General features: G+C 37.1%; 1 protein-coding gene across 3 annotated transcripts in view; it reads left to right on the plus strand.

The window, feature by feature from the left end:
- Nucleotides 1-16,721, plus strand: part of Cntln (centlein) — a 271,988-nt gene that overhangs the window by 60,515 nt on the left and 194,752 nt on the right. For all 3 annotated transcript variants that reach the window (XR_007977034.1, XM_052176700.1, XM_052176701.1), the window contains exon 3: nucleotides 4,966-5,050. Coding sequence is in view for 2 of the 3 variants with exons in the window: in XM_052176700.1 (XP_052032660.1) it covers nucleotides 4,966-5,050 (85 nt within the window). In the remaining variant the exon portion in view is untranslated. The remainder of the gene's footprint in view (nucleotides 1-4,965; nucleotides 5,051-16,721) is intronic.

Consider the following 16,721-nt stretch of genomic DNA (forward strand, 5'->3'; position numbering starts at 1 on the left):
TGAAGACCTTTAAATTAAAGAATCATGAGGGTATGGTATAGACTAGCCATTTTAAAAATTCTGACTGTTTTAAACATAGCAGAAGGTTATACAAAAGCATATGTTTTGTTTGTAAAGAAAAATAATCATGATTGTCCTCACTTAATGAAAGTTAATTTTCATTTCATTAAAAATTCTCTGAATATTGAACATAATTCAACAGTCTATGGAAAAGAAAAAATATTATGTAGTTTGCATGTATGCATATCTGCATATCAGAGCACAAAGTATTGACATGATAATTACAGTCAAGCCTGAGTGAACCGTGGCCTGTGGGAATTCAGCTGGTGTTGTACCAACTGGATGGCTGTTCAGGACACAGTACAAAATGCAAGGTGCAAGTTAGCACTTTATTCAGAGCAGGCAGGCATCATTTAAAAGTCCTTGGGGGCAGCCCTGGTGATGTGCAGATGTTTAAACAGCCTGTTCTGAAGCACTGATATTTCTGAGTATTATAAGAGACTTCTAGATTCTGAGTGAGGAATATTTGCACAATTATTAAAGTCATATAATAAATAATCGTGTCTGGTTTTTTTTCACAAATGCTGTATGTAATGAGTTGAGTAAATGCAGAAATATCTGGACATTTAGTAGAGAAGTATAAGAAAAGTCAAGAAATGCTCATGTAATTTGTAATTACAAAACAAAATGCTATAAGCTTCAATTTCAGAAATTAATTTAGTAAATAAGAGTATTTGCTGTATTATTTAGTAACATTTTAAATTAGAGTTTTGTTCATATAAGTATAAAGAAGGTTATTACTTAAATATTCATCAATATATTTTAATATCAGTTAAACAATCAGATATTTTAGACTGATTTTATTTTGTATTCTATTTTGGACCTACTAGACTGAGCATAGAAAAAATAAGTTTTTTTCTCATATGTGAGGCATATTTTTACAGTCCAAGTTCTGGCTTTCAGACATAAATTTAGACATTAATTTTTAAAACATAAATATTCTAAAATTGGTTATTTAGCAAAATTAAATTATATGTAAAAGCTAATAAAGTATTAACTAACTGTAACTTTCTAGAACACATTATAACAGGCATTTTATTTGTATTAGGATGTTTTTATTTAATAATTATTTTTATTGTGGGATAGAACCTGCATGTAACATGTTTTGCAGCTACTTTTAAGTTTTTCTTAATAGCTTATCCATACACACCACGCCAGAGCATGTCCACCTCTAGAAACCCAGAGCATTCATGGCTGAGAGGGTAAAGAATTTGATAACAGAGTCAGGCTCATTTCCCAAGACCTCCATTTTAATCAATAGTACTGTTCTGGAATTTTAGTGTTACTAGATATTTTGAAAATGAAAGATAATACTACATATAAAATGTACATTTAAGAGATGCTACATTCAGATGAGAAAAGACAGTTCATGTAGCTGTATTTTCTTCTTTATTATTATGTATCTGTTAATTAAGAACAATCAACCACAGTAACTTTTGCTTTTTAATTTTCTTTGTTTTCTAATATGTACCAATATCATTATCTAATTTACAGTTAAATGTTTCTTTTAGACTCTAATATTTCATTTTGACATCTCATTAAAAATGGGCTCAAGCCCAGAAAATATGATCCTGTCATATTGTATAATATATGGCATGGTCTATAAAACAATAAGAATTTGTTTCTTAATGATTTAGAATAATTTCTCAGTGTTTCTAGATTAGAAAGCAGGCAGCAGGTTAGCATGGTAGTACGTGTGGCTGTGAGTGTTTCCGTGGGCTGTGCTCTCGGGAAAAGTGCCTGGAGCTTTACACTCGCACACGCCTGACAGGCTTTCTTCACTCCATTTTTCATCCTAAAGAAGTCTGCAGATATTCTTAGCTCACATCATTATTGCACATCAGTGGTTCTCATTAGCTAAACAGGAGTTTGTCTCCGTCATTGATCATCATCAACTTCTTGACAGTGGTTTTTTTTTTGAATTCTTATAAAATGTCTTGTACATATGTAGACTGCGTATTAATTGAATTATGTGCATAAGTTGGTGATCCTATAAACCATCTTTTTAGACTGTAATTTCTATGTAACGAATACTCTGTAGACATTGCAGAGTACTCTACTGGGAACATTTTATTGTATTGTAAACATTAATTATCCTGTGCCACAAGAAGAAAAGTTCTTGGACTATTTTTCATTAATATCTTGAGTTGTCATTTTCTTTCATTTCAAAATTATAATAAATAGATCTTTTTTTATGAAAATATCACTAATTTATAACTTTATACTTTGTGCAATATATTTATTATTTATAACTGTACTTCTATATTACCTGGTCTTTTTTATAGCCATGTAAATGATTGTTATTGAAGTAGAAATCATGTGCCTTATATTCTGGCTATAACCAAATACCGCAGACTCATGTGGTTCAAACAGACAAAAAAAACAATGTTATTTCTTACTGATCTCGAGTTAGTATATTTAAACATATGGTGCCAACAAAAATGACTTTCTCAGTGGCAACCTTTTTTGTATGCTCAGAAGGTTGGGAGGCTGTTATAAGAATGATGTATATATCACACATATGTCATATAATAATGACGTGTGTGTGTGTGTGTGTGTGTGTGTGTGTAAAATGTTGTGCCTCTCTGACTACCACTAACAGGCACATCTTGGCAGGCCACTTGCTTCTTCTAAAACGACAGATTCTATGGAAGGACTTTGACAGTCTATATTGGACCTTTGATTCTCTCCCAGGTGACATTCTTACTCCCTCTTCTACAGTCTCTCATGGGGATTACTAGGGACCAAAACGTTGTTGAAACAGCAGCCATCAGGAAGAACATTCACCCACTTTAACGTGTGTAGGTAGCGTTTGACACAGGACCATTCCCTCCTTCTAGAAGTACCTCATTCACTTGCTTCCCTCTGTGCTTCATCTGTGGTGCGGCAGGCTGGTGCCCTTCACTCTCCCTTCTCCTTTCCCAATTTTATTAATCTGGAAAGGATGAGAAATGTTGAGTTACTTTAGGATTCAACCATCAGACTTGTTTATCCAAAATCATATTTTGGTAAAACTGTCTCTATTCATATTGCTTTTTAATAGATGAAGAATTGTTTGGAGCTATACGGTAAATAAACATATACTAACAAAACATGTTACTACTTTTGTGGTATCTGCTACCATAGATAGGCAAAAACAAAAACAAAAACAAAAACAAAAACAAAAACAAATCCCAACCAGACAACCAGCAAACAAACAAACTAAACCCAAACTAAAAAAACAAAAAAAAACAAAAAAAAAACCCAAAAAACAAAGTACATCCTCACACAATAACCTATTTTATGTGATGCCTTGTGTGAAAACATTCATGTTCATCAAAACAACCCTGAAGAGAATACTGGAAACAATACTTCAGGCTTAAGAGAAGAATAAACACAGACTGGAGACTCTATAAATACAAAGGACAATGAAGAACATAACCATCAAAAACCCAACAAAATGACTGCAATCAACACACATCTTTTCATAATATTTTTAACTTTAATATCTATGGTTTCAATTTAGAACCAAAAGACATAGACTTTTGTCTATGTCTATAAGCATAACACCCCACTTTCTCCAGTATATGTCATCTGGACAAAATATAAACAGAGAAACTTCAGAATAAAATGACATCTGACACCACATGGACCTGTCCCATCTACAGAATATTATTCCAAACACCAGAGACTACACATTGTACTCAGAAGTCTCCAAAGGGACCACATCCTGTTTGCTGTGGTGTTTCTTTCTTTTTTTCTTCTTAATATTTTTATCAGATATATTCTTCATTTACATTTCAAATGTTCCCCTCTCTCCTGGTCCCTGCCCCCTGCCCATGAAAGTCTCATAACCCATCTCCCCTCTGCTCTGTTCCCCAATCAACCCTCTCCTGCTTCCCTGTCCCAGCATTCCCCCACACTGTGGCATTGAGCCTTTCCAGGACCAAGGGCCTCTCTTCCTTTGATGTCCAACAAGGCCATCCTCTGCTGCCTATGAGTCTGGAGCCATGGGTAACTCCATGTGCACTCACTGGTTGATGGTTGCTGTGGTGTTTCTTATCCCTGTCTCAATGCCTATACAGGCAGTGATTAATAAGAGTGATTTGATACACGATACATTAGTGTGCTAGACATGGCTTTCTTTTTCTTTTTTAAAATTATTCTGTTAAGTGTTCCTTCATCGATGAGAACTACTTAGTTATAAAACATTCTCAGCAACGTTGTCCTGAAAATGCTGCTCCTTCGTCCCAGTCTTGCAACTCCTGGAATGTTAGGGACTATGTTGGAGTTCCCCAGTGAAACAATGTCATTTGTCATGACTGATGTAATATTTTTAATGTCATTACTTTTTCTGTGCTGTTGTGGGTGGGTCCCTCATTAATATTGTGCAAATTACTGATTTATTTTGTTTCTAGTTTTTAAAGAATTTAATAACTGAATAAAACTGATCTTATTAACATAAACTTATTATACAGATTAAAGATAAAAATATACAGTTGTCTTCCCCAGTATTGAATACTACATTCTACAGTGTCATCCTACTGATAAGATCAAGATTAAATTATGTTTTACACATTGATTATCATCTATATACACCTAGAAACTAAACTGTTTCTAGAAAATGAAATTGTCACAGTTGTCAGCAGTGCTAAGTTGCTGTCACTTGCCATATGGTTTCTGATTAATTCTGAAAGAGCTGTTGACACAAGATAATTTAATTATTTATACTTTAATACTATGTTTATTCTAAGGATGTGGACATTTAAGGAGCACTGTGGCTGCAACAGTGATAGAGCACTTGCTTGGCAGGGATGAGTGCCTGGGCTTGATCCTTAGCACCAGGAAACAAACAGCAACCCAATCACAGGAATGAGAGAATACCTAGAAATTATGACTAATAAACCCTGTTTCTTTTGTTTCTAGAGAAAAACAGAAATCTGAAGCCAAAGACAGAAAAGTACTGGAAATTTTACAAGTGAAAGATGCTAAAATACAAGAATTGGAGCAGGTTGTATTCTAATAAGAATTGAGGTTGTAAATCTTTAATACTATTTGAAGTTTCTGTTATAATATTCAGTACAATATCAGGATTGCAGTGTGAAAGCATTGTTTTGAAATGCCTGTAGCCAGTCTTTCATTATTATACCATATTGTTTCCTACTATTTGTTTTCTAAAGCAATCAGATGATTGACAAGATGTTATTTTAAATAGTATTTATTATTCATTGTTTTATTGTATTTTTATTTTTGCTACATTATTGGTTATGAGTTTCTGATATATATATATATATACTTTTTATATGGTTTTGATTATAGAAAAGTTTCACAATAATTGGTTCTATTGTATTTTATCTTTTGAAAATTTGCATTATTGAATTGGTGTAGTCCTTTTACCTATAACTTAAACCACACAATTAAAATTTACATATAGTTTGCGTGTACTTGTATAATCAGAATTTTAGTGCTACATCAGTGAGTATGCTTTCCCTACAATACAAAATTCCATCTAATGAGCCTGCGAGGGTTCATCTCACACTCAAAGCATCCCCATTCTACATTGTTTTCAGTGGCTCCATTCTAGTAATTTTGCAAAATATAGCTAGTCCATCATCTCCAAGAGTTTGTATAGTCTTAATACCAGCATTGTTCAGAGCTCTGAGTTCATATTCTCTTCAGAGAGAGACTCAGTTCAAACTCTTATCATTAGCACCTGTAAAAAAAATAATTAAAAAATGAAAGAAAAAGAAAATTATAGACTTCCAGTATATAGTAGCACAGAGTAAGCATTCCCATCTCAAAATACAGGGATGGGGTATACAAAGGAGGGGTGTGAGTACAGCAAGACAAAGCTCAGTAGGGAAAACTGTAAGTACTAGAGCTCCATTCTTGCTATATGTGGCACATGATGATGTGACTTGGGCCCCAAAGGACTTGGGCAATCATGTCAACCTCTGGATCCTTGCCACTTGCAGCCCACATGGGCTTTCTGTGTGTAGCTCTCGCTGGGCAGATGGTATGTAGTTCTGGCATCTGTACCTTCTTAAGGCCTATTCTGAGTTTTTGTTTGTATTCTTAGAGAATCATGCATTACTCTTCCCAGGGTCTTTGGAGGGTATCTTAAGGGTTTATTGCTGTGAACAGATACCATGACCAAGGTTACTCTTATAAAGGACAACAATTAATTGTGCCTGACTTACTGGTTCTAAGGTTCAGTCCATTTTCATCATGGCATGGCAGCATCCAGGCAAGCATGGCACTGGAGGAGCTGAGAGTTCTACATTTTGTTCAGAAGGCAAACAGGAGAAGACAGGCCTCCCCAGGTAGCCGGGGCGGGGGAAGCTTTCAAAGCCTCTCCCCACAGTGACACACTTCCTCCACCAGGGCCATACCAGATCCAACAAGGACAAACCTAATAGTATCACTCCATGGGCTAAGCATCCACACACCTGAGTCCATGGGGTTCAAATCTATTCAGTCCACTACAGAGGGAGAGTAGCATTGCTATACAAAGGTCGGCTTCCTAGCCTTTTCTATAAAATCCGGGTGAGAACCTGCCTGACTCCATGTTTCTTGGATTCTATATATGTGCAAAACAATATCGTGAACAATGTTAGACATGTCTTCAGCTTAAGCAGAAGCTGTGACCCCTTCCATCATGGATATGGCATCCTCTGAATACCTAAATGACTAATAGTGCAGGGAAACTGTTCCTGCAGTGGTCCTGTCACACAGTTTTTATCCTAAATCTGTATGTTTTAAATGAATTAAAACCTCTGCCTACCTGATCCTGAATTTGATGGAGCTGAGCTAATTCCTGGGGTGCTGCCCATCTCTCTTCTTGTCTAGTTGCAGTTTGAAAGAGCCCTTTTGTCTTTGGTCTTTATCCACAGGTTACTTGGCCTCAGATTTCACCATGTTCATTTTGTGGGCAAACTGTAATCCTTCAAATCCTCATGCTCTCAATTCTTTCTCCAAGCCTGACTATGAGCAATAGAAATAACCATGCTGCCACCCCGATGCTGGGCAGCTTTGAAACTTTCTTCTCCAGATTAGTTAAGTCTGCCACTTTTAAGCATAGCTTTTCACAGAGTTTCAGAACACAGACAAACTAAACTCTCCATGAGAATACAACACACATGCTCTCTGTTCAAATTCCCATTTAAGCCCTGTTTCCAGGACACATCATGAGCACTGTCCTTCTTAGTTTAGCATTCTGATCTGAGTTCATACCCAAACTGCTTACAGCATTGTAGGTTTTCTGTGGTCTTCTTGTATGACAACATGTTTTTCCCTAGGAAAGCACAACAGCACATGGATATTAACCTCAGATAGGCACTCCATGACAGGCCAAAATATGGATAGTACCAAAGTCCATGTTGGTCACCAATAGGCTTTATCAGGGTTACTTAGAGGGATATAGGCAAGAGATTGCTTACAGGAACAGAAACAGCTCAAGGACAGCTAGCTGCAGCAACAAAACTCACCCCAGCATAGGTGATAATGCACAAAAGCTAGAAACCGGGAAAACATTGCTCAGACTTTAGGCAACTCAATAGAAGTTAGAGGATGTTCTCTTCAGGTGAGTCAGTTGGTCTGAGCCTCTTCAAGTCAGCCTGGCTGATATTTCCCCTTCTCCCAGGCTGTTCTGGGAGAAGCCTGGCTTCTGATCTTCTGATCTGTGTCTTCTTTGTAGCCTGGCTTATCTGAAAGTCTTCTCTGCAACTTGGCTTTTTTAAGATTGCCATACAGTTACTCTGAGCAGTTTACTGTCTTAAGGAGCTGCTACAAGATTGAGTGTTTTAATGTAGGAAGGAACTAATTATAGGAGAGTAAAAGTGAGTCTCTCTCGCTCTCTTTTTCAAATCTACATTTATTTTATTTTTATTGGATTTTTTATTTATTTACATTCCTTTTTTATTCGATATAGTTTTATTTACATTTCAAATGATTGCTCCTTTTCTGGCTCCCCACTCCCCAAAAGTCCCATAAGCCCTCTTCCCTCCACCCCTTTCCATTTTCCTGTTCTGGTATTGCCCTATACTGCTACGCTGAGCCTTTCCAGAACCAGGGGCCACTCCTCCTTTCTTCTTGGACATCATTTGATATGTGGATTATGTTTTGGGTATTCCAATTTTCTAGGCTAATATCCACTTATTAGTGAGTGCATACTGTGATTGATCTTTTGAGACTGGGTTATCTCACTCAGTATGATGTTCTCCAGCTCCATCCATTTGTCTAAGAATTCCATGAATTCGTTGTTTCTAATGTCTGAATAGTACTCCATTGTGTATATATACCACATTTTTGCATACATTCTTCTGTTAAGGGATACCTGGGTTCTTTCCAGCTTCTGACTATTATAAATAGGGCTGTTATGAACATAGTGGAACACATATCCTTATTACCTGCTGGGGAATCCTCTGGGTATATTCCCAGGAGTGGTATAGCAGGATCCTCTGGAAGTGATGTGCCCAGTTTTCAGAGGAACTGCCAGACTGATTTCCAGAGAGTGCAACCCCACCAACAGTGGAGGAGTGTTCCTCTTTCTCCACATCCTCCCCAACACCTGCTGGCTCCTGAATTTTTAATCTTAACCATTCTGACTGGTGTGAGGTGAAATCTCAGGGTTGTTTTGATTTGCATTTCCCTGATCACTAATGAAGTTGAGCATTTTTTAAGATGCCTCAGCCATCCAAAGTTCTTCAGGAGAAAATTCTTTGTTTAGCTCTGTATCCCATTTTTTAATAGGGTTATTTGGTTTTCTGGCGTCTAACTTCTTGAGTTCTTTGTATATATTGGATATTAGCCCTCTATCTGATGTAGGGTTGGTGAAGATCTTTTCCCAATTTGTTGGTTGCCGATTTGTCCTTTTGATGGTGTCCTTTGCCTTACAGAAACTTTGTAATTTTATGAGGTCCCATTTGTCAATTCTTGATCTTAGAACATAAGCTATTGGTGCAGTTTTTAACACTATTGCTCTGTAGTATTGCTTGAGGTCAGGGATACTGATTATCCCAGAATTTCTTTTGTTGTTGAGAATAGTTTTAGCTATCCGTGGTTTTTTGTTATTCCAGATGAATTTGAGAATTGCACTTTCTAAGTCTATGAAATCAATCAAGTGGAAACAAAGAGAACCATACAAAGAATCAACAAATCCCAGGAGCTGGTTCTTTGAGGAAATCAACAAGATAGATAAACCCTTAGCCAGACTGACCAAAGGGCACAGAGAAAGTATCCAAATTAACAAAATTAGAAATGAAAAGAGGGATATAACAACAGAAACTGAGGAAATTCAAAAAATTATCAGATCCTACTACAAAAGCCTTTACTCAACACAACTGGAGAATCTGGAGGAAATGGACAATTTCTTAGACAGATACCAAATACCAAAATTAAATCAGGACCAAATAGATTATCTAAACAATCCCATAACCCCTAAAGAAATAGAAGGGGTCATAGAAAATCTTCCAACCAAAAAAAGCACAGGACCAGATTGTTTCAGTGCAGAATTCTATCAGACCTTCAAAGAAGACCTAACACCAATATTCTTCAAACTATTGCACCAAATAGAAACAGATTCTACCCAACTGCTTCTACAAAGCCACAATTACGCTGATATCAAAATCACACAAAGATCCAACAAAGAAAGAGAACTTCAGATCAATTTCCCTTATGAACATCGATGCAAAAATACTCAATAAATTTCTTGCCAACCGAATCCAAGAACACATCAAAACGATCATCCACCATGATCAAGTAGGCTTTATCCCAGGGATGCAGGGATGGTTCAATACAAGGAAATCCATCAATGCAATCCGCTACATAAACAAACTCAAAGAAAAAAAACACATGGTCATTTCATTGGATGCTGAAAAAGCATTTGACAAAATTCAGCATCCTTTCATGCTTAAAGTCTTGGAAAGAACAGGAATTCAAGGCCCATACCTAAACATAGTAAAAGCAATATACAGCAAACCGGTAGCCAACATCAAACTAAATGGAGAGAAACTTGAAGCAATCCCACTAAAATCAGGGACTAGACAAGGCTGCCCCCTCTCTCCTTATCTTTTCAATATTGTCCTTCAGGTACTATCTAGGGCAATTAGACAACATAAGTAGGTCAGATGGATACAAATTGGAAAGGAAGATGTCAACCTATCACTATTTGCAGATGATATGATAGTCTACTAAGTGACCCAAAAAAACTCCACTAGAGAACTCCTATAGCTGATAAACAACTTCAGCAAAGTGGCAGGTTATAAAATCAACTCAAGCAAATCAGTAGCCTTCCTATACTCAAAGCAGTCTGAGAAAGAAACTTGGGAAATGACACCTTTCACAGTAGCAACAAACAGTATAATGTACCTTGGTTTGACTCAGACCAAACAAGTGAAAGATCTGTATGACAAGAACTTCGAGTCTCTGAAGAAGGAAATGGAAGAAGACCTCAGAAAATGGAAAAATCTCCCATGCTTATGGATTGCCAGGATTAATATAGTTAAAATGGCCATTTTGTCAAAAGCAATATATAGATTCAATGCATTATTTACATTTCAAATGTTATCCCTTTCCGGGTTTCCCCAAAAACCACCTATCCCATCCCTCTGTCCCTGTTTCTATGAGGAAAGGTCTTCTGTCCTGTGAAGTTTCCCTAACAATGTTCAGCAGCAGCTGGGGATAAAAGTCCAAGGAACTAGCAGTTGCTCAGTCCCACAAGGCAAACAGGCATAGAGGAGAGCAAGTGTCTATATCTCTAGTCTGTCTTCTCAGTGTAGCAGGCAGTATGTAAATCTCATAGCTCACATCTCTATACTTTGCACAATTCTCCCACATACTAGTTCCAAACAGTTCTGCCACATGGCCATAGAAATGAGTCAACTCCTACAACCTATTTTCTCTAAGCTTTGTTTTTACTCTAACAAATACTTGACTAGAACATCTTAAGGGCAGAAATATTCACCTTGGTTCAGTTTTGCAAATTTTGGCCCATTTAGGAGGATGTTTAGGACACACAGATCACCTTGTGGTGACCAGGAGGGTGAGAGAGAATGACAGTGCTGACTCCTTTTAGTTTGTCCTCTTTGATTCCATTTGCAGAATCTGGAACCATTCCACCCACCTCCAGAATCTGGACCTGCTCCCCTCCCTTGAAGTGACCTTATGGACATAGCTTGGGAGTCTGCTGACTCACTTCCTAGGCACTTCTCCACCCAGTCAAGTTGATAATTGGGATTAACATATATTGTTAAAACTACATTTGCTTTCATAAATGACCTTATGTTTCTCACTTATATTTACTACAGACAATTCATTGGCCTACTCTGTTATGGCCTAGGATGTGTGAATTCTATGAGTTCAGTTTCTTGAATTTGAATAGAAAAGAATATTTTATGATTTATTTTTTCTTTTTTGTGACACATGCCTTTTTTATGTATTTTTTAAAACTTGGTATGTTTCCCTTCTTTACTGGCATCAGAATGAACTATTCTATAGTCTACTTCTGGCATTAGGGAAAATGCATGAAAGTATGTGTCCCTTCTCCCCATCCATATCAAGCCCTCCTGGAGCTTTGGAATCTCAAACATTCCAACAGTCTTCAGTAATTACTTTAGACAGGTAAGACTCTTCTGCCTCCTACTGGCTCCTGTGGCGCTCTTGCTATGGTCTTCTACTCTCAGAAATCAATGTTATCTGTATTTCTTCTGTCTCCTCATTTTGGAAAAATAATTGATTTGTCTAGAGACCTCAGTTCTCTGATGAATCTAAGAATTGTGAATTTTCATTTCGTTTATGCTTTTTCTCTTGTGTGGATGGAAATAGAGCTTTAGAAATTCTTCTATGCTTGATTAGAATTAGGAAGTCCCTCTGTTGAATTTTTGTTGTTGCATTAAATAATATTAAGTATCGTTCCCTTCAGGATTTATAGTTTGTGAAATATAGTGGCAATTAGAATGACATTTCATTGAGTTCAAGTCTTTACTGTATGTCTAGTCAAATTGATAGAATGTTAGGCTCTGTATTTTTAGCTTTTATAAATAATGTTCACAGAAGTAAAATCTAATGTTTTCACGTATATAATTGATAATAAAGACTGCCATAAAATTTGTTTTGGTAAGATGGTTGCCAGTGAATGGAATGTTCACTTAGCTCAATTCAGAGGAAAAATTATAAAACTCAAAAGTGTAGCTCCCTTTAGTGTTGGGAGCATTCAGCTCTCAGTGTTGGGAACACTCAATTCTCAGCATTGGTAGCACTCAGCTCTTGGTCTTGAGAGCACTCAGCTCTCAGTGTTGGGAACACTCAATTCTCAGCATTGGTAGCACTCAGCTCTCAGTGTTGGGAACACTCAATTCTCAGCATTGGTAGCACTCAGCTCTTGGTGTTGAGAGCACTCAGCTCTCAGTGTTGGGAACACTCAATTCTCAGCATTGGTAGCACTCAGCTCTTGGTGTTGAGAGCACTCAGCTCTCAGTGTTGGAAGCACTCATTTATTTAGTTGCCATCTGTGCTGTCACCCATCAGTATTACCATCTCTAAATGCTACTAGTTTAGCTAAGGGCACTGCTCCTTTCTTGATGGAAGGATAAAGTATTTGGGTTGATTTTCCAGCATGGGGAGCTAGTATATAGGGCAGAGTCTTCACTAACTAACTCTGTGAGGACATGAGGCTTTAACCTTATGCAGATAAAAGGGCAGTCTAGTCAAGGCCAAATCTTTCTGTGAACTGAAGAATTTTTACACACATCTTGATTGCTTATTTGCATGTAGCACCAGTTTTGTTTGTTTGTTTACTGGACACTAGTCTGCTCATGCCATTTGGAGACATCAGCACTTGAATGATGAGTGGTAGGTTGTAGAAAATTCTAGAAAGTCAGGAATGAAGCTGTTGATATCAGACATACCAGCTCTAGAAGTTTCAGCTGATAGGGTTGAATGGATTGTTATGGGGGAGGCGGCCATGACAGTAGCAGCAAATATGCAGATTGCTGAAGTAGTGATGGGAGACACAGAGTCTGTGGCAGCTGAAAAAGTCACGGTTGTCCAAGAGCAGATGCTGCATTAGGGACAGTGTGCTGCTTCAGTTGCAGAAGTGATAGGTGTGTCTCTGTCCATCTTTCACACATCTAACACCCTATTGTCAGACCATGGCTGCCTGCCTCAAAGACAGCAGGAATTGTCAGCGGGGATGTGGGCTACATTAGTGTCTACACAGGCTTCCGGAAATCAGCATCCAAATTAACCCATGCCCAAGAAAAGTAAATGTAGAAAAAAATTTCCACAAAACTCAGTTGGCTGAGAAATAATGACAAAAGAAGGAAAACTCCCCAAACAAACAAAAGAATCCACTGGCTGACTGTAGCTATGCCACTGCAAATTATGAAGTGAATTATGTTGTAAGACTCTCTTCTTTATTATAGGAAACAACATGACTTCTGGAAACCAGGTGTTGGTTGCTTCATAGCACTGTGTCTCTTTCTAGGAAGTGCAGAAACGAATGTTGGTTTTCAGTTGTGTTTAGTTTCCTTACCCCTCCTGCTCTGGTCTTTATCACTGTGTTAGCTGTAGTGATTTCATCACCTTCTGTATGTTATTAAAGCTCTTATTTTCATTTTGGAAGTGGTTCATAGTTAATAGTAAATTAGCTGTTTTAGACTGTATGCTGTTCCTAATCCATACTTACTCTATAGGCTTCTCTGACCATGACTTAAATTATTAATTTCTTGGCTTGTCCATAATAAATTATTTGTTTCAGACATACTTTGTCTTGTTGCCCTTTATGCTTTATGATTCCTCTGAGTTCTGTTTGCTATTTTAGTATTAACTCATGTCAGACTATTAGAAATTTACTGTTTCTAGAAAGAGTTGCTGCAAAACTTACATAAAGCTAAATTGTAAAATTTATTGTAGCTGCATCTACATGTACTTTTTTATTTAAATTAGATTTTTTATTGGAAAAATATTTTTAATTTTTCAGAATTACAAAAGTTTTAGAGTTTATCAAACTTCTGTAAGAAATTTATCTTTGCGTAGCATTGCTTATTATGCAGAAGAATATCACACTTCCAGCTTCTTATCAGCATATGATAGTTTGGGCTCGCCAATGACCAACCAACCTTTGTGTTTTTATTTATAAATTCTATACACTTCTGTCTGTTTTGCATCATACTAACTCATACAAAAGACAAACTTTAAATAGGAAGTTTCTCTCAGATGCGCTTGTCCCTCATGTCCTTTATGTTGTCAGTCCTTGGTAATGTTTTGCTCTCTGCCAAGAGAAATCTTGGTATGCATCCCTTTTTAGATTTTGAGCCTGTTCCAGAATAGATGATGGATACTCTTAATTCTATTATTTCATTTGAAGTATAGGCCTATAGATATTTTTATTTCTTAAGATATTTAATTTATAGTCCTGTGAATATTGATTTTTCTGCTACGAATTTGTGCATATTGTTTTTGATAATTTCTATTTTGTTTCATTTCTCCCTCCTGAAAACTTGGTTTGATGACTAAGTTGATCTAATGAACTAGTCTTAGGTTGTACATTTGTTGCTAAAATCCTTTCTGGGGGAGCTATAAGCAATGTTCAATCCACCTTCTAAAGTTCCAGTGATAAATTAAGGTAGGGTTCTACCCAACAAAGTTTATTCTAGGGAGCCACAGAGTCCTTTGGGCTTCCTTATAGACATTGGTGAGTGGATAATTACAGGGATGTGCATATTCCTCCCCCAGAAAACTACCTGCAAAGCTTTTACCTAGCAGACATAGTATTTTTTTTTATGGATACATGAATTCCTCTCTCCTAGTTTTTCCTGACCTATATACTCTAGCTCCTTCCTGAGGCCATGTGCAATAAAGGCAATGTTGTGCATAAGAGGAAGGCCTCATGATCTTCTCCAAAGCTCCCTGGGGAAGGCGGGCGGGGCAGTCAGCAAGCCCAGCTGGGACAGTCCTGGCACAAGCAGGCTCAGCTGACAACTCCAAACTGGTAGTTCCTGAGCTTTGAGGATAGTCACACAGAACTCTATTACCTAAAAAGTAGTATTCAGTCATGTGTATCTGGAGACATGATTAAGCGTGTTATAACTGCATTGTCTGTGTTCATCTTTCCATTAAAGCTGACCCATATAGTGAGACAAAGTGGATATATCATCGTGTGTTCATAATGGAGCCATGTTTTCCACTAGAGTAATTACATTACAACTACATCCATCTACATGGATGATTTGGGAGAAAATATTGAGCAAGAATAGCAAGACACAGAATATGTTTAATATGATGATATAAATAATGTTACAAATAAGGCAGACTATATAACATTCAATAAATATCTTTATTTCTTTAAACTATAAAGCAAAAAGAAAACAAAACAAATGAAATATGTCTTTTCAGTATAGCTGTTCCCTCTGGCAGGGTTGTGGAGGTTAGAAGATGAGGGACCTGTAGGGAAGTCAAAGATGATGGTGATGTTGCAGAATTTATTTGGATTGCTATATAGACTGCAACTGAAATATGAGATAAATAGATATTCATGGGTCTGAGCATCTGTGTTATACAGAAGTAAAATAAAGGTTCGTTCCATTGAAGTGTTTATTCTAAACAACAACAAAAAGCCAGATACAGTGGCATAGTCCTATAATCTCTGCTACTGGAAGACTGAGGAAGGATGATGGCCATGAACTTGAGCTCACCCTTTCCTAGGGGTAGAAAGTTCCATGCCAACTAGGTCTGCAGAGTGATACTCTGCCTAAGACACCCACTGAATAACAGATATCTGAACATCAATAACAAAATCTCAGTATTTGTTGTTCTTGTTGTCATGTCTGCTTCTTGGTTGCAGACAAATGCTGACACTGAGTCTATCTTGTAGGCTTCAAATAAGTATGAGGCCAGAGGGCAAGTGCTTGAGCTAATGGAAAGAATGGAGATGGTACAGAGATCAGAGAAAGCCAGGAAGGGCATAGAAGCAGGGTATGGGTTTTGGCTACTGAGTGCAGGTTTGACGTGGCAGCAGACAGTCTAGCAGAAGTGTTCCAGAATGTTACAGAGCTGAAATTGGTTACCAGGACAGGGTAAAGGTTGATGCTGTCTTATACAGTGTCACAGAGAGGCAGAGTTAAAGGAGAAAAGAGGTAGTGTCTGAGTGAAAAGTTATGAACAGAGGCTAAGAATTGAAGTGTCATCTTCTTTTTACCAATTAGGAGTAGAGTTAACATGTAGCTAGTGTGAGTACTACTTAACTAAAATTACTATAATCTTAGTATTCAGTCTGCAGAACAAAATACTTTGGTACCCAACCTTGCCCAGATTTTTAAAATGATTTCTCCATTCACAAAACCACTGTTACTTTCCTAGAGCTGTTTTCTAAATATTACTTAGAATAATTATATCTTACTCTAACTATATATGTTTTTATTAGATTTTTAGATAAAATTTTCGAATGTTTTTTCTTTCTGTACACTTAAATGTTTGTTTTCAGTATGTATTTCGTATTTAGTATTAAGTTTTTAATAAATTTATTATTTAACCTAATAACTAGGTGCCATTCTGGCGCATTTCAGGGGAAGTTGATGGATGTGGTGCTGGAACTGAGCACTGTGGTGCTGGACCGGATTACAGAAGCTGCTTGGTCCTACCATTGACAACTAAGATGTTAAGCTTATGAAATAAGCTGTTTTTTC

Source organism: Apodemus sylvaticus, chromosome 3 (assembly GCF_947179515.1).
Source record: "Apodemus sylvaticus chromosome 3, mApoSyl1.1, whole genome shotgun sequence".
NCBI classification, from domain to species: Eukaryota; Metazoa; Chordata; class Mammalia; order Rodentia; family Muridae; genus Apodemus; species Apodemus sylvaticus.